The following is a 19,200-nucleotide window of genomic DNA, read 5'->3' as shown; positions in this document are numbered from 1 at the left end:
ACATTTTGGGCCTCGTTACGAGTTTGGCGGTGTAGTAAAAAGTGGCAGTACCAAACACTGAGCTTGGAGGTAAACAGGGGGAGAAAAAAAAACAGCGCGTGGCTCGAGGGGTTTTCTCTACTTTACATCCACAAAATGGCAGAATTTCCACCGGTTGTAATTCCTCCAAACTCCAATGGAGTCTGATGGAACTCTAAAATTTGGACTAACACCAACTTGGAATATGTAGGATTTACATCCAATTCCAAGGTGGTAACACAGCGGTAACAGTAATTCCGTTTGGTGGGTTTACCACAGGGAAATCCGCCAAACTTGAAATGAGGCCCTTTGGCCCGTAAGTAAATGGGAGGTGGTCCAAAAAGAGGTATTGATTCTTCTGTGCATTTTTCTTATATGGGGCAGCTGCACTATCTGATTTCCATCTCTTAAGCAGGGATGGAAATGAATTGTTGCATTTTGGCAGGCACCTGCAGTGGTGACTGGTGCAGTATAAAAATAAAAACATTGTTGACATAAATTAACATATATGCTTCAAAAGGCTGTCCTTCCTGGCTTTCCCTCACTTGGTTGTCATGTAAGCTGCCCTTTCGGGAGACTTTTAAACTTATGAAGCAAGGATGTATTTGTGGCTGGAGGATCGCTCTTTAAAGAAAACAAAGGATATGAAAACGTATTTTTCAAGTGGGGATAATTCTTTTGGGATTTTACTCAATGCCCGGTTGCCTCTTCATCTGGTCAGATGGACCTTCTTCTGGGCAGTCTGGCAAAAGATGGCCATCTTGAGAGAATGCAGACTTTTGTTAAAAAGTGTGTATCACAAACCAACAGTCGCAATCTGTACTGTGAAAAAACATGAAATGCTGATTGGGACTATTGGGCTGTGATACATTGATTGTGATGTGCAAATAGGCGGGCGTGTCTACTGTGTACACCCCTCTTTGCATCACACATGGAACCCTTCAACCATCATCTCAAGCGGAATCATGACATTAACCCCAGACACCGCGATGCAAAGATTCCTCTAGAGGCAGCTATTGTCACCGCGTGATGTTATTGCAAACACAATCACGACAGAAATAGAACAATTTGGTCACATTTGGATGATAAGTTAAATGCTGAGGGGCCTCATATCTTTGAAAATATGCTTTGCTAGTTACACATCTGGCTTTTGGAATCTTAGAGTGCACTACTTGGGGGTTACACTCTGCCAAGATGCAATTGATATTTTGAAAGTACAGTGTAGTTCTTGTTTCCCCTAAATACATGTCAGGTGCTCAGAAAAGCCATCATCACCCACTATAGATCATAGGTGCATTATTTAATAAAACTGAGCACCCCACGTCATTTTCTATTCCTACTGCAAGCACTTCCTATCTAAATTCCATTATTTTCGAGAACACATCACGACTGACTAGGTTTTCGTCTAAGAAAGCAATGCCACATGCTTTGGATTTTCTTATTGTAGTTAAAGAGATGGATGGGTGTGGTCTATAGAACATGTATCATTACTATTGAACAGCTATAGGACATTGGTACTCATTACAACTCTGGCGGTAGCCGTGCCGTTAAAAACGGCACGACTGCCTCCTGAGTTGCATTTTTTCCGGCACCCGCGAATGGGCAACAACCGGGTCATGCCGAGCTCGGAGGACACGGTAATTGCCCATTTGCGGGTGCCAGAATCAAGGGCCTCCTGATACCCATTCTGCCCCACGGGGCTGAATGGGGATGGGGACGTCGGATGCACAAGCACATTCAGAGTTGTGCGGGTGCATCCGACGTGCTCTGCTCGCGGGTGCCGTTACACCCGCCAGGAAAAACCTCGCAGAGCTCGTAGTATGGCGGTCCGGGAACTACGGTACCGGCATGCTTACAGGTACCGTAGTTCCCGGACCGCCATGCTTGAATAGCATTATTCGGCATGCATCATTTCTGGATAACCTATGCCCAATACCCATGCAGAAACATTCGGCAAATATGGTAACAGTAACTATGTTTTTAAATTAAATTAATATTTTATAGCATGCTTAATACCAGAAACCAGTCTCTAAGCGCAGGACCAGGAGTCAAACCTGTGTTGCTCTGCATTGTCTTGCTTCCAAAACGAACGCGTTGCCCCTGAGCTATCCTCCCAGGTCTGTCAATTTAACATTGTCTCAAACCATTCTACATGTACGGTCAGAGATAACCCACATCTGCACACCACTTGAAATATACTATTGTCTGATGTTGCAGTAGATGTAGTTGCAACAATCCAAACAAGCATTGGGGGCTTTTGCAGTTCAGCATATGTTACATCTACAAGGATGGGTTTGTGTTGGCCCTTTAAAGAAAGGGCCCAGTTCAAAGAACATGCAAGAAGCCGAGCTGGCCACCATGTGACTATTATGTGTGAGCTGTTAGCCTCTGATGTTTGATTAAATATCTGTAAAATGTTAAATAGAGGGTTGGGAAAGGAAGCCTGCAGCTTGCACCGCCTGCTATGGAGGGCCACATAAGCTTTTGCTCTCTCTGCCATGCAGCATGGCATCATCAATAATGCTGAAACACATCTTCAAGCTGGTACCGCCCCGGCTGTATATGATGTCTATCAGAATGGCGTAACCCATAACAAGCCGTTTACCAAAGGGGAAGGAAAGCAGGACTGTACCACTCCGAAATAGAATACAGACATGCATTATACACGAGACCGTCTGTCGGGGGACATGCACTCTTTGACAATTACCATTTCCACCAACATGAGAGTATTGTTCTGTAATAAGACCCAACACCAGTTTACCAGCTTGAACATGTAAAGATGGCATTAACATTAAGGTAGACATGCTAGTTACAACGGAGGCATGAACGCCATATGCCAAATTTAGCATGAGACATATTTGAGCAACAATCCTGCTTTTCCGTTTAGATGCGGGACTAATAAAGCACCTTTTCTACTCAGTCTTTTCCTGCACGTTTCAAGTTTTGAAAATGAGTTCATGTTCCATGAATACTGCAAACCCTCCAACCAATCATCGCCCCCCCCCCCACCAATATGCAACATAGAAATTCCACACACAGCCTTAGATGATAGCTGTTTTAACATCGCAGGGTGAACTTCTTACATATCATATCGCTTTTTATGCTTTCAGTGTCAAGCCCCAACGCAAACTCCCCATGCTGCCTTTAAGTCTTTCTTTCTCTTCTCTTGAGTCCTTTCCATCCCAGCACCCCACTACCAACTAAAATGGAGGGAAAGTGAGAAACAGAGAGAGAAGTAGAGAGAGAGAGAGAAACAGAGAGAGAGGGGAGACACAGAGGAGCATGTGAAGGGGAAAGAAGGAACGATAGATGAAGTGAAACAGAGGGAGGGAGTGAGAGGGATAATGTGACTGTGATTGATGGACTATGATGCAGTGTTATTAGGATAAAGACCAAGAACCAGAGCAAACAAGGATGGACCGGGATGAAGTATTAGGAAAACGAGGGACTAGCATGCAGGAAAAAAACGTGGATTAATGGGAAGGAATAGGATGAAAGAAGGAGGATAGTGAAGTATCAGAGCAAAAGAGAAGGATTAGGATGATGGACAACTAGCACTATGGTGGACTAGAGACGATGGAAAACTAGCAGTATGGTGGACTAGGGAAACGGACTAGAGAGAAGGACTAGGATGAAGGAGAAGGACTAGGATGGGAGGGCGATAGAGAAGAAGGATGATGAAGAGAAAAGGACTAGTTCAAATGCCAAAGGCTAAGTGGTAGTATAAATGAATAGAACTATGATGAAGTCTAGAACTAGGATACAGGATAAGGACTAGGATGGAGGGAGGAGAAGGAATGGGGCAGAGGGCTGGAATGGAGGAAGACTTGGACAAAGGAGGAGGACTGGAATAAAGGACTAGAATGAAAGTCAAGGATGAAGGTAAGGTCTAGGGTGAATGGCTAGAAGAAAGCATGAAGGGCTAGTATGAAGGACTAGGGGTAAGGAGAAGGAAAAGGAGTAGGGTAAATGAGTAGAAATCTAATGAATGGGAAGGACTAGGATGTAGTGCAAGTACTGGGATGAAGAAAGAAGGAATAAGATGAAGGTGCACACTAATGTGAAGGACACAGGAATAGTATGAGGGACTACGTGAATAATGAGGGACTGAAACGAAGGGCACATAAATAGGACGAAGGGTGAAGGGGAAAGACTGGAGTGAAGAGGAAGGGCTCGAATGAAAAGGGAGGATTTAGATGAAGGAGCAAGAGAAGAGATAGGATGAAAGAGAGGGAATAGAAGGAAGGAGAAGTAGTAGGACAAAGGGAACGGGTGAATGAGGACGACTAGGATGAAGGAGGAGGACTAGGGGGAAGGTGGGAACTAGAGTGAAGGGGAAGGATGGCAGATGAAGGTCACCCACTGTCATGGTCATGAAGTCAGGGCCACAGGCATGCAGAGGTCGCATGCACAGGAGACCTGGGTGGACACTGTCCTGGCGCCTTTGGCGCCAGACTCATGAATAAAAGTAAACAAGAACATCCATTTAACACCAAAAAGCTTTTATTATGGACATAGCACTTCAGATGCATTAACCTTGAATATTCCATCCATTAAGCAGAATGCATTAACCTTGAATAATCCATCCATTAAGCAGCCCCAAGTGCATTCTTGGTTGTGGCTGCTAATGGATTGCCTTTGCACGTACTCACACTCTAGGAGTGGCAGGGTGTGGCTGGTAAGCCGGCCCTAATGGGCGTGCCCACAATCTCAGCTATATAAGCTGCCCTGATCCTCCAGACAGACGCATTGCGTTATTCTGCACTTGCAAGCAGCGTAACGCTCACCGTCGCCTGTGGTCAGACTTACCGTTGAAGATCCTGCTTCCTGGACATCCTGCTTCCTGCCAGCATTCTTATGAACTGGGGGAAGCTGTCCTTACCTGTGCATCTCTTTGGCGAACCAAGTATTCATCTTTACACTTTCCGGAACGCTAAAATCTTCATCTTGGCACCGCAGCACAACACGCTCCGTCGTCGACAGTAGTGCCTTCAAGGAAAAACACAAGACAAGGTTAAAAATTGGAAAAAAACAGTCAGTTTAAGGTTTCGCTTCGCCATACTTCGAGCTTTTCCTTAAACCATCACTTACCTGCTGTCGAACATTGTGGTAGCATCCATCTCCCATCCGGCCATGTCTCGCGTCTCACAGCTGCATTGAGGACACATTTCCATCTAAGGGAAGAAAACAGAAGTGCGACATTATTGCGGGCATAAATAGGAGCAACATATAAAGACATTAAACACAACGAACAGTATCACAAGACCTCAAGAAAGACTTACCAATCATAAGGAGAAGCATAGTCGCAGCTGGACTGGACTAATCCTTATCAGGGATCAGTGAAGGAACTAAATCCCATTTGACGCGCCCCTGTCAGAAGTAGCAGGACAGAGAGCTTATCTTCCATAATTCACAGGTGAGCTTCATGGGCCGGCGTATGCTCACAGAAACCGTACTTTGGGGTAAAGGGTTCGAGAGGTACAACAATCACAGACTGGCGCACTCACACACTGTTATTTCCACGCAGGAGGAGTATCACCATGTACCACCGCTCAAAGCTTTTGTACTGAGGAGAAGCATGAAGGGGGGTGATTCAAGTTCAGGGAGGGCTGCAACCATGCCCCAACGCCTCCGCAGAGACCAGGTGAGCATAACAGAATGCGAAGCCTCTACTAATACTCTCTGCCTGGGCGTTATGGAAACTTCAGAAACAGATCAGTTAGCCCTCTTACTAGGGGAATTACGGGCTGAGGTACATGCTTCAAGACAGGAAACCAATGCATTAAGTAGGGTCTTATAGTAAAATCGAGAAAGAACTGACGAATTGGCAAGACAAATGCTACATTTGTACCAAATAGTAAATGTACTATTTGGCCGAATAACGAATAGCTGCCCCAACTATTCGGCCAAAGCCAAATAGTTCCCGAATAGTAGATTACTACTGGGAATGTGTCAAGATATGCATAAGAAGCCAAAACTGTTGGCTTTGCCAATGCTTGTTTTAGCAGGACTTCAGTGAAGGACAAGCTTATACATGGATTACAGCTGTAACTAAGCTTTAGAAGGGGAGGGCCCTGTAGGAGACGTTATCGGCACTGCTGGTGGTGGAGAGAGGAGGCGGGAGACAGCGCTGCTTTCAGTGTTCATATGTTAACACATTAATCCTTTGCAGGCAGTGAACTGACCTGCCTTCACGTAACGCAGAAGTTGCTCTGGCTGATGTGGCTCACATAAAATGCACACCAGCAAAATTGGGAACTAGTCCAGAATTATTGGCTGCTGCCATCTGTAATCTAGACATTTGGTGGCGCTGCCCGCTGCTATCGGTAATGCATACTGGCCATAAGCAGTGCCTGGTAAGATCAGCTCTGCCTGCTTCCATCAGTGCTGCCTGCTGCCTGTGTCCTGCTGCCGGCAGTGTCGGCTCAGAGGCCTCTCGTGTGCACTTGGAGGAATGTCTTGGAACAGTACAAAGACTTACAAGGGGCCCGGAGGCAGCACATGAGCGAAGTAAAAGAATGAGTGAGTGTGGAGGATGGATGTTCCTGAGTGAGGATTCAGGATTTTGGCACTGCCCGTACTGGCATCCAGTGTGACTAGCAGGGTGGCTGGTGTCCAGTCTGGACCAGGTGCTATCAGGACTGAACTACCATTTTCCAAATGGAATGGGGCGTGTTGGCGTTTTTGTCATATTGTGCCAAAGTTACCAGATAGCTTCATGTCACCTGCACGCCACAGTCAGTTCTCCCGGCTTAGCTCTTACTTCATTGTTTCCTTACTCTGCATGTTGTGTGTTCTCTGTCTACCATGAACTTTTAAGGGAACCTTATGTGTACTCGTACCTCATTTATACCCAAAAGAAACAAGCTGGTCCTAAGGCTGGACATTAATTTGAGACTGTGGGGTATTGGTTTTGAAAGTAACCCACCTTGCGGTTTTAAAAGTGTCAATAACTTTACTTTCTTGGCTGTTTTGCCAGTTCCTGTTGATTGGAAACCCTGCAACGCTAGATACAAAGGAGCGACCTTGCACATCACCTGGTCCTTCTGGGGTGCAGCCTTCTCCCGCCTTTCCGGCTCCACCTCCCGCTGACTCTGGTGGGTAGCATTCACGTGTTTGAATAGATCTTTAACACCTCTTCACTCTAAGAGCTGGTGTTAATAGTTGCACTTCATGACAATGGGGGAACTGCAGGGGCAGGCTCTCTCATAAACCGCAGATGTATGCGGATTGATCACTGGCGGCGGACTGGTGGGGAGGTGAACATTCCATAGTGTTAGTGTGGACTAAAGCAGACATGCATCTCAAAAGCAAATCACGATCAGGTGCCGGGGGAGAAGCAACACTGCATTCACAATCACAAATCAAGATGTGGGTGTACACATCACCCATCATTTGCACAACACACTGCCCAGTCTTTGATGCCTGAACGCCACTCGTAAACTCATCCCCAGGGCCACAACACAACTTGACAAATCTCTGTTTCCACGTTTGCAGCATTAAACAAAGAGCGCATGATGCAGCACAGAGAAATGCATATTCTGCACTTGATGTGGAAGCGGAACCCGCTCTTTGATGTACGTGGAAACCCCTGTGCACCCGTCGCTCACAACACTCGACTGGAGCTCTGAAATATGCCAGAAGTCGCCTCATGAAAGTCTCATGTTACAACAATTCCTCACAGGAAAATGTGTTCCGTGTGGACCGGCACTGCAATGACACGTGATCCTTAAAAGACACTAGGGAAGACGCACATGAACCAGGCACTTTGAGAATGTTCAGTAAGAGCCAAGAATAGTATTTGAGGTGCTACTGATATACTGCTAAAGAGGAACAAATGAGGATAGGTTGCTAGGATGATCACTCAAGAAAACTCAAATGGCTGCATCATAGGTAACACATTATAATCCTATGATGGATGTATCATTTGGGAAATGTATCCTTCTGTGCATGCTACAGGCTCCGTTAGCTCCCTGTCACCCCATTGGCCAGTCAGCTCTGTTTCCTATGGCATAATTCCGGGAGACTCAGTACTGCTAAAGGCATGCGTTTTGTTATTGCCTAGTAAAATGTGCGTGGTCTCGGAATGCACAGATCGTAGGGAGAAAGTGGAGCCTATCCAGTCTCCCAAATGTGCATAATATTCATTTATTTGAAAAGGTGCAGGTGAACAGCAGAGGGAACACAGTTGTGTTTCTGTAAACCAACGTTTCTGCACACCGCTAACAAGGTTTCCTCCTGCCTGCCATTTGCATTGGCAGCCATCAGAAAGATTATTTACTGCAAACTGTAAGCCTCACACGCTCTAATTCTACTGGGCAAACAGAGAGAAGCGCTCTGTGTTGCGCATCCGGTGTGTGGATAAATGCAAATCCTGTGTGATGTGATGGAAATGATATAATTGTACAATTATGTTGGTGGTTCAGTGTGGAAGACAATAAAATGACTTTGAGTGGGTGTTGAAAATGTGATATAGCCTGCGTGATATGATCCGAATGTCTCCACGCAGATTCAGTGCAATAAATACTAGGGGTGTAACTTCGGCTTCGAGTAATAATGAATTATTCAGCCAAATGCCAAATAGCTAATTGCATCCAGAATTCGGTCGAATAATTACTCGAAGGCGAATTTCGGTACACCCCTACTACATTTACAAGCAGGACAGGTTCCACTGCCTGGAGTGACCCAATCTTCTCATTCTTCCACCCCACAACAATCAACACCGGTTCAGGTGGTTCTTCCAGGAGCAGTGTCTCTAGCCACTCTCGAATGCTTCATCAGCGACCCAAACAAGTTAGCTGCATTTATGAACCAATTTCGCCTTCATTTCTTGTGCAGACAAGGAGCCTTTCCTAATGACCAAGCCAAAGTGGCGTTTGTACTCTCGTATTTAGGAGGTAGTGCGGCGGACTGATCTATACATTTGGTAAATCAAGATGAACCTTTACTCTGTAACTTTGGTAATTTCCAACATGAGATGGAGAAATTGTTTGCCCGTCATACTCAAGGGCAAGCTCTGGACGAGTTGTTTTCTTTCAGACAAGGGGTCAAGATCTATTAACCTATACTGCAACCTTCAATCGTCTCATAGCCCAGACCAACTGGCCAGAAGAGAAGAGGACTACACTCTTTTACCGAGGGTTATGTGGAGAACTTAAGGATGTGTTGGCGCAAGTAGTGAATCCCCCTGAGAGATGTGCGGAGTACATAGACCTGACGGTGCAACTCGATCATAGGTTGCAAAATCGGAAAATGGATCGAGCTAGATCAGAGGGACAGTCAGTTTACGTACGACCTCGTGAGAATCAGACTAAACCACATGAACACAACAACAGCTTTGATTATATTGTGGACAAGCAGGTCACTTCCTCAATGACTGCCCGGTAAAACCACCCAAGAAAACGGTTGGGGCAACGGACAAAACTGATGAAGAATAAGAACAGAACTCAGGAAATGCCAATGCCCAGCAAGTGTAGGGGTCCGCTTGTCGAGCATGAAAAAGGAATCCGTACAGACCTCACATCTAGTCCTTTCAGTGCTTTTGGTGAATCACAAGCAACCATCACAAATACATGCCTTGGAGGCATATATTGATTGTGGAGCTGTGGGTAACTACATTGACCAAGATTTGGCTCTCCGAATAGGCCTTCCTCTCCGAAAGAAGCAGAAATCGGAAAACGTCACTGCTGTGGATGGTTCTCAGCTATAGTCCTACTGCACTGAACCTGCACCTGGGCCACTCTCACCGACCTCGGTCCTTGGCCCAGCCACTCTCCACTTGCACTGCCTCCCTGGCAACCCTTGCACTGTGGGACTGTCTCTGCATCCCTTACAGCCCCCCCTCCCAGCACTTGTCTGCACTTACCTTGCACTTGCCACCAGCTGGCCCTATTTATTATTATTTTTTTCTTATTCTACTTACCCGGTTCAGCACTTCCCCCTCTCCCCTTCCCCTTGCACTTTTTCCCTTCCCCCTACCCCTGCACTTGCGCGATCTGAATGATACCTGGCCTAGTAGGATCGTTGTCTGTCTTTCCCCTCTGTTCCCCCCTCCCTGCCTCGTCGCGCCTTGAAACACTTGTGTATAGGCGTGTTACAAATGCCATATCATGTCATATCATATCATATCGTGCCAGTGACACAATACACTGAGAAAGTCAAGCTTCTGTGTCAGGACTTTCTAAGCCTAATGTAACTGTGTGATCTTGGGCGCATTTGTGCTCTGCTCTCTCTAAGAGTGGGCCCAGCCTTTGGACTTTGGCTCATCAGTGACTTTTTGCTCTCTGCCTTGCTAACAGTGTTCCTGAACCATAGAGTGGTGTACTTCTTCATATTCTGTCTTTTCCCCCCCTTTCTCGCAAACTTATTAGAGTGCAATCTAGTTAAGCACTCACCTCTGTATGAAAATAAGTGGTGTTTTACTGTGATTTATCTAATAGGGAAAAAGGGGTGTATATATCATAATAGTAACTGTGTTTAGGATAAGTTTACAATAAGAGTGCTGGAGTGTTTCAACTGTGTGTTTTTAAATAAATAATTATATACTTTGATACCAAAGCTCTGGTCAGTGTTTGCTTGTATTATTGTATCTGAGTGCCTATTGAGTATACTTTGCATACTGCCTAACTCTTCTTGAGGGAAGTCTGACTGCTCAGCCAGAGCTACCAGGTAAATCTGGGTGGTACAGACTGCTACCAAGTGGGTTTACTGCCAACACCTGTAGTCTTAAATCTTTTGCAGTGTTCCCTAAGGGAACTGCACAGGTTTCTGCCTAACAGCTATGTGTAAGTCAATGTCTCTATGTCGCACCCCGATGCCTGCGGGCTTTCGGCGCCTTATAAACAAATAAATAAATAAAATGAACAAAAGTAAACAAGAACATCCATTTAACACCAAAAAGCTTTTATTATGGACATAGCACTTCAGATACATTAAACTTGAACATTCCATCCATTAAGCAGAATGCATTAACCTTGAACGTTCAATCCATTAAGCAGCCCCAAGTGTATTCTTGGGTGTGGCTGCTAATGGATTGCCTTTGCACGTGCTCAATCTCTAGGAGTGGCAGGGTGTGGCTGGTAAGCGGCCCTAATGGGCGTGCCCACGATCTGAGCTATATAAGCTGCCCTGATCCACAAGACAGACGCTTCACGTTATTGTGCACTTGCAAGCAGTGTAACTCTCACCGTCGCCTGAAGTCAGACTTACCTTTAAAGATCCTGCTTCCTGGACATCCTGCTTCCTGCCAGCATACTTACCAATTGGGGGAAGCTGTTCTTATCTGTGTATCTCTTCGGTGAACCAAGTATTCATCTTTACACTTTCCGGAACGCCAAAATCTTCATCTTGGCACCACAGCACGACACGCTCCATTGTCCACTGCCAGGAAAAACAGAAGACAAGTTTAGACATCGTTTAGACATCGAAAAAACAGTCAGTTTAAGGTTGCGCTTCGCCATACTTTGCGCTTTTCCTTAAACTATCACTTACCTGCTGTTGAACATTGCGGTAGCATCCATCTCCCATCCGGCCGCGTCTCACGTCTCAAAGCTGCATTGAGGCCACATTTCCATCTAAGGGAAGAAAACAGAAGAGAGACATTATTGTGGGCATAAATAGGAGCAACATATAAAGACATTAAACACAACGAACAGTATCACAAGACCTCAAGAAAGACTTACCAATCATAAGGAGAAGCATAGTCGCAGCTGGACTGGACTAATCCTTATCAGGGATCAGTGAAGGAACTAAATCCCATTCGACGCGCCCCTGCCAGAGCTTATCTTCCATAATTCACAGGTGAGCTTCATGGGCCGGCGTATGCTCACAGAAACCGTACTTTGAGGTAAAGGGTTCGAGAGGTACAACAATCACAGACTGGCGCACTCACACACTGTTATCTCCACGCAGAAGCAGTATCACCACGTACCATCGCTCACAGCTTTTCTACTGAGGGAGAGGCCTGAAGGGGGTTGATTCAAGTGCAGGCAGGGCTGCAACCGTGCTCCAACGCCTCCGCAGAGACCAGGTGAGCGTAACTCCCTCCATTTAATATTTCTGGCATTTCACTTGACTGAATCTTTTCATCCTTTCTGGTTGCCTCCCACCCTATCTATCAGGGATGTCATTTCACCAAAATGTCAGGGGTAGCGGAAGTGACATCACACGACCCTTGACCTCTGATGACATTACTGGAAGTGAATTCCTTTGACCCCCCACCCCGAAGTGATATCAGAGGGAGCGATAGAACACGACTTTTCACCACTTGGCAAAACAGGACGTTGCATCACATACCATTGTTCCTAAGTACACTACGAAAAATATGGTTACAATAGCACTATAATGTGATACACATTTCATAGAAGAATGGATCACCATAAGTATCGTTAAGATCAGTGTGTATAGGCCCATATTACCAAATTACTGTGAATGGAAGCAGAAGTCCATGGCCAAATGATAAATATGTGTTATTATATAGCACTTACGCTTAAGCGCTTTATATAGAACAGATATACATACAATATCACCCAACCTATGTTGGTACTCATTTATCGACTTCAGAAGAATGAAAGGCTGAGTTGAGGTATTTAAGAACAGACTAATTCAGTGGATCTCACCCTGAAGTGTGCCTAAAATAAACCTTTAATGAGTTTAGCAATTATTGTATAGAATTCCAGAAAGACAAATTATTTGTTATTCCTATTCTTTCTTATTTAGGGTCACTGCTGAAAGTGTTACACTTGTGGAAACCCTGTTTTTTTTATTTTAAGAGGCTTGAACAAGAAAGCCAGCCACTCCAGAAGCAAAGAGCCAGATGGCGCTGTCGACAAACCAGGAAAATGCATTTCATTTCTCTTTTACAAAAAATTCTTTTGAACTTTCTTTTAAGGTTAGCAAGGAAGACCAGAGGGGTAGAAAGGGAGACCTCAGGGGTCACATTTGTGACCCATAAATGACATCCCTGCTATCTATTCTTCAGACCATCTCCTACTTACTTTGTCCCCTTCTCTCGCCACTTAGACCTTCACCTGCCACTACTCTTTTCCATTGATGTGATATTCGCTCTTTCAACCCCACTTCCTTTCTTTCGGCTGCTCTCTTCTTCTTTACCCTATATCAAAACGATGTTCCTGCCATTTCATTTTTCAATTTCTACCTCAGATATGCCAACACCTTCTATGCTGGTCCCCCAACTGACTTAATGGATACATTACGGTGAGCACAAAATGCAACGGTTTCATTTGTCTGTGGCCTCCAGAAACGGGACCATATCCCATAGCCAACCCCCCACCTGTCACAGGTGAAGGACATGGTCCAATTTAAGTTAAACTGCCTGGTCTTCAAATATATGCAGAATCTAGACTGTTGAAATTCTAAACAACAAATTGTAAAATTATAATAGTAGCTGCTTCCTGAAAAATTCCTCACATCTCCTGCTCTAAGTCTCGCGCTTGAAACTGTCCTACACGCAGGCGTAAGATTTCCTGTGCAGGCTGCCCAAACCTGGAACACGCTCCCAGTTGATATTGAAAACCTTAGCTCTCGTGTGTCCCTGAGAAGCCATCTTAAGGCCTCACCTTTCCGGTAAGAAGTTCTGGGACCATCATCTAGAGACATGTATGAGGTACAATACAACTTTTCTAAGTCAATCAGTCAGTCAATCAATCATAATGAAGGATTACGATGAAAGTATAAAAGAAAGAATGGTAAGCAAAGGACAAAACAATAATCTGGGATGCTTTGCCAGTTGCCATTGTAACCAAATCATATAATTCTACCTACACTTCCCTTCTTTCTGTAGAAATATTTTGTGCCAAAACCAAAAATGACTAGGAGCCAATGTTTTACATATGCCAGAGATGTAAATGTAATACCAAACATTTTCAGAAAATGCACCTCGTCTCGGGAGGATAGCTCAGCGCCAACGTGCTCGCCTTGGAAGCAAGACAACATGGAGCCACACAGGTTTGATCCCTGGGTCCACGCTTATAAAACTCTGGCGTGTTATAAATATCATATCAAATACATGATGCAGAAACCTTCAACTCAAGGAACAGACTTTCGACTTCAGCACTTTAGCAGGTTTTCAAAACTCTTGTTTGCAACATTTACATGAAATTCAGACAAAGTGGCTAAATAATGAAAGCATGGATTTTACATATTAACCAATGGAAAATATACTTACTGGTATCACAAAGAACGAGCAAACCTAACAATATAAGACAGTTTTCAGGATTTCCCAGCCACGAGCACGCCTATGTAATTCTGGCAAGGTGAATTCAATGATGGTTACCGTTCTCAGTAGACAGCAGAAATAATCTTATTTCTTGGTGCCTTAACTAGCTTTCCAAATATCCTACTGCTGTCCACTACATATGCTTTTGTAGATTGATCATAGCTTGGCAATGCAATTGCGCCACTTCTCCTGAAACTCAACATTGGTTTCAGGAATTGCTGGAACGTGATTACATGGAAGAAAGTATTTACACAGCCCGCAGCTAGGCATTAATGTTTGTATCTAAAAGGTTATCACTTAAGAGGGTGGATGTACACTTGGAATGTTACATGTGATTGGTGTAATCGGCTTTCAGTCTCTGAAAGCAGAAGAAAGGCGGGTGTGTTTTTCACAATGATTGCACGTGAACCATTTGACAATGGAGCAGTTCTGGAGCCCATGGTTCTTGAGTACAGGTCGTGCTCCCTTCTGTGCCTCTGAAGACAGTCCAGCAGGCCCCTTTTATTTCCCATCTGATGTATGTGGCAATCCCAAAACTACAATGCGAGTAAAGGACATGGAGTAATATTTGCCTTTGAGCGTGTTTCGCTTAGTGCTTGAAGAAGGCGGGTGTACATGGTGCATTACATACATACCACTGGAATAACATGAGTAACGCCATCACCACTGTCAATAACCACGCCTGTTAAAGTGCGTTCGCCCGCCTGATGAGATGTCCAAGATGCAGCTAATGCCAACACAGCCTATGTAAGGAGAAACATTGAGTAAGTGCCAGTTTGCAATAAAATCCCAAATATGTGCATTTTCATAGAAAATCATGTACTTACACTGCATGAATGCAATTCTTTACTAACATCCTCACATTTTTTAAACATAGGGCCTCATTACACGGTATGCAGTAAGCATGGCGCTATTAGCGCCAGGGTTGCCGCCGGTATTTTACCGTGTCCGCCTTGGTGGATGGCGGAATTACCGCCCTACTCCAAGGTGAGCGGGGGCGGTTATTCCCCATTCACCAAGGCACTTCCCCATTCCCATTTTTGCCCCCATAGGGCTCAATGGGAATGGAGAAGGAACTAATTACGGTACCGCAAATTGCGGTACCGTAATTAGCACCAAGGCTCCCTTGCGGGCCCGTTCCTTAACGGCTGGTAAAACCAGCCATTAGGGTCAGGCCCCGCAAAGGGACCTCGTAGTAAGGCGGTAAGGGTTTACCGGTACCGGTGCCCTTACCGGTACCGGTAAACCCTTACCGCATTCCGTGTAACGAGGCCCATAGTCTTTCTGCAAATTAGCTACAGTTTACAATGCTCGTGTAGCCTCTTGCACACTTAGCAGTTCCTTTTCCAAGTCCCCGGAAATTGCACGGATGTGAGCATACGTGAAAGCACTTCCCTGCATGCTGTCCCTGCCGTGAAATTTGTATTGCCTTATTACTCTTCCTAATGCAAACAATCATATGGTTGCCTTTTGCCATGCATGTACGTGTCAGCGAGCATTTACATGGATTCTTATGAATTCCGCCTGCATTTAGCACCTACTAAAAGCAGGCGGGTTCTATAGGAATCCATAGCATCTCTGTCCACATCAAAGTTTCCCGTGGGTGGAGATGCTGTCAGATTTGCAGGGCATCGGGCATGGGCTGGTGGAATCAAATATTACGATCCGTGCCCCCACTCTGCCATACAAAAGGAACGATGCATAAAAAGCACTGAGGAATATGAGGCCCTCGATGATTACGTGGTGTTTAAACAACATTCATGTAAGTGCACATCTAGTAAGCTAACTTTTTACGCGAATGCTTGTGCCCCGCCTTGCCTTTACAGTGAGTTTGCATTATTGTAAACCATACCAAACGGTTTGCAAAGATTTGTTAAACCATAAAAAGATCTGCGACAGGTTACAACACCGTTCAAAACCGTTTGAAACGTTAGGTTGCCTTGGTATTTACAAAACATTTTCAGGACTTTACTTTCTGTAAGAAGATTGTCTGCAAGAAAGTAAACTTTATGCAGACTTCCTAATTACTAACTTTTGCGTACTTTTGCCACAGGCTGTCTCTCCTCCTACACCTCCTCAATGTTTCAGCACAGGCTCTTACCTCCATCTCTACCAGAATCAACCATAGTAGTTGTTGGGATCACTACCTTTGTAATCTCCTCTCCAATGTGGTTGCTCTCTCCCTCTCTCGCTATTTCTCTCTCTCTCTTTTTGCCTTCTCTCTCTCTTACCCTCTCTTTGTCTATCTCTCTCTCACTCTATGTCTCGCTCTCTCTCTCTCTCTTTCTCCACGCTCTCTCTATTTCTCTACCTCTCTCTGTGTTTTGCCTTCTCTCACGTCCTCTCTTTGTCTGTCTATCTCTCTCCTCTCTTTCTCTCTCTCTCTCTCTCTCTCTCTCTCTCTCCCTCTCTCTCTCTCTCTCTATCTGGAACCTCCAATCTCCTCGTGAGTTATTCTCCTTTGATCTCTTCCCCTTTTCCAGTCTCCTTCAACTGCCTCTTTCACTTTCCTATCAACCTCCTCTAGGGTTCGTGTTCCAACCTGTTCCTTCCTGATGCTCTCTTTACTAACTCTCCTCTCACCAACTCCCATCTTCGCTGGGCTGTTGGTTCCACCTCTCCTAGTTGCTCCTTCAATCTCCTTTTCAACTGTGTTCTCCATCACCTTTCTGGTGCCCTTCTCGGCCTCCTCTCCAATGCCTGTTTCTACCTCCTTTCAATACCAAACTCTCTGCCTCTGGCAACCTACAGTACTCACAGAACCACATCCTTTCTTAATTCAATCACTCCTCCAACTTCATTCTGATGTTGCTTCCAACCTCTTCTGCTGATTCATTTTCTTCTCTGACCTCCTTCGGCTTGCTCCACTCCATCTTTCTTCCTACACCTTCCATCATTTGCCCGTACTCTCTTCTATCCTTCCCAGCTTACATTCCTCTCTAGCCCAGCTCCATTGTGCTTCCCATTTCACCCCTTCTCTCCTTACCTCTATGCATCTACCTCAGTATCCTCCTGCCTTCTACTGAGCCACCTTCCTTCATCTCCATGTCTCCACCGTAGGCCTCTCTTGCCTTCTTTTCTGTGGCTACACCTAAGACTCCTATTTCCTTATTCTCCATGCCTCTGCCTCACTTTGCCATCAACCACCTCTGCCACTGTATTCTTCCATGCTACAGGAGGCCTTGGTTCATTTTCACATTTTTTAAGGAAATTACAGTTGTTCTCTCAATTGCAGAGAACCTTCTAATCAAATTCAGAATTGAAATTCTAGGCAATCCGGAAGGATTTAGGTTATTTTGCATCTCACTCAGAGAGATCTGCTGTACTTTTTCATTTCTGGGGTCAGTTACAAAGCCAAATTGCAATTAAATCTGGAATATCTATGATGTCCGACAGTACCATCAACCATAACCACCCCATCTATCTCCTTCCTCATTACAAACTCATACGCACCGCTAACCATCTGAAATGTTCCATTTTACAATTTGCGGATTCCATGCTGTGCCACTTCCTGCAGTAAAAGACCCCGTCAGCAGTCTCTGTGTACCCTGCACCACGCCTAACTACAGTTCTGACTATTGCCTGTCTCCCATGGCTCTCTCATGTTGTCCTCCCCCCATGCAGTATCCGAAAATTAAATATGAGGACAATTTAGAAATGAAAGGGGCAAATTACCTAATTCCCTATTAATGCACACTGTCCAGAATCAATTTTATATTGTAACAATGGTGTCTCTAAATCCACGTTAGATTTAACATATTTGTTTCTGATTTTGTTTTGCTGCATTTTAATATTATTGCAAGCGCATGGTCATATCTTGTAGTCTTGGCTGTAATTGAATTTATATTTTATTACTGAAATAATATTTCTGATATTGTTTAATTGTTTTAAGTTTTTAATATTTTGATTTTGATTTCCGCAACAGGTGCAACTGTACAGTCTAACAACCATGACAACAAGATAGTATCTTCGTGTATCAATTATGGCATAATAACAAACAACTAACTATAACCTAACTCGTTGAACCAACAGTGTTCTCCCCAAGATTGTGGTGGCTTACCATCCACTAGTATGCATCCGCATAATAAGTATTATCTTTTGTACTAGGTCCTCATTTTCCCTTACAATCCTTTGTGCTCCCCCCTGTCACCCACTTCACCCCTTTCTTCTGCCCACAGTACCTCACAGGGGTTTATCATCCGGTGAGAGAAACATCAATTGTACCAACACATTCCAGGCCCCTACATCAGTCCTACTTTCCCTCATCCCTCTCTGCAAAGCCCTGTGTCATACCGCAGTTTTTGCCATGGGTTACCACCTCAAATCCCCCCACAAATTGTCTATGTGCGGGCTGCTGGTGGACTTCCAGCGATTTTCCTTTTTGCTAGCACACAGACCAAGTCCATCATCTTGTTGGTCAGTCTAGCCTCCTTCGGTCTCAGGAACATCCCTAGTAGACAAACATCTGCTGTCCATTTAAATTGTGTTATGCCACTCCTTCTCACCCTCCTCTCCACCTCACCCTAAAACCTCCTAATTACCACAAAGACAGTATCCCCGGTTCAAACTAACACAATTCTATATACTGCATAGAGAATACATGACGCCACACAGGATAGCACAATTTCCAGGATCAAATTACCTAATTACCACGCCATCCCAAAACATATGCATCATTCCCGCTCCTTCGGTGGTGCATCTAGGGCACCCTGTGTCCTTTGATCCTGGGAATTGTGCTATCATGTGTGGCGTCATGTATTCTCTATGCAGTATATAGAATTGTGTTAGTTTGAACCTGGATACTGTCTTTGTACATTCCCGGTTTGTGAAATTCCTACCCAGGTCTTCCTCCCATTTGTGTCTCACCCTCTGTGCATACATAGATAGCACTGACAGCAGCCCTTAATATAGCCTCAAGACCCCGTGGCCACCGTCTGACAGGTTGT

At 44.8% G+C, this 19,200-nt stretch overlaps 1 protein-coding gene across 4 annotated transcripts in view; it reads right to left on the bottom strand.

Moving 5' to 3' along the window:
• ACTR3B (actin related protein 3B) overlaps positions 1-19,200 on the bottom strand; it is a 932,787-nt gene that overhangs the window by 637,434 nt on the left and 276,153 nt on the right. For all 4 annotated transcript variants that reach the window (XM_069647930.1, XM_069647932.1, XM_069647929.1 and 1 more), the window contains one exon: positions 14,890-14,997. In XM_069647930.1, coding sequence (XP_069504031.1) covers positions 14,890-14,997 — 108 coding nt within the window. The remainder of the gene's footprint in view (positions 1-14,889; positions 14,998-19,200) is intronic.

The sequence above is a fragment of the Ambystoma mexicanum genome, chromosome 2q (assembly GCF_040938575.1).
Source record: "Ambystoma mexicanum isolate Mex_15411 chromosome 2q, UKY_AmexF1_1, whole genome shotgun sequence".
NCBI lineage: Eukaryota > Metazoa > Chordata > Amphibia > Caudata > Ambystomatidae > Ambystoma > Ambystoma mexicanum.
The sequence above is the reverse complement of the archived record's forward strand: the minus strand, read 5'-3'. Positions and strand labels throughout refer to the sequence as shown.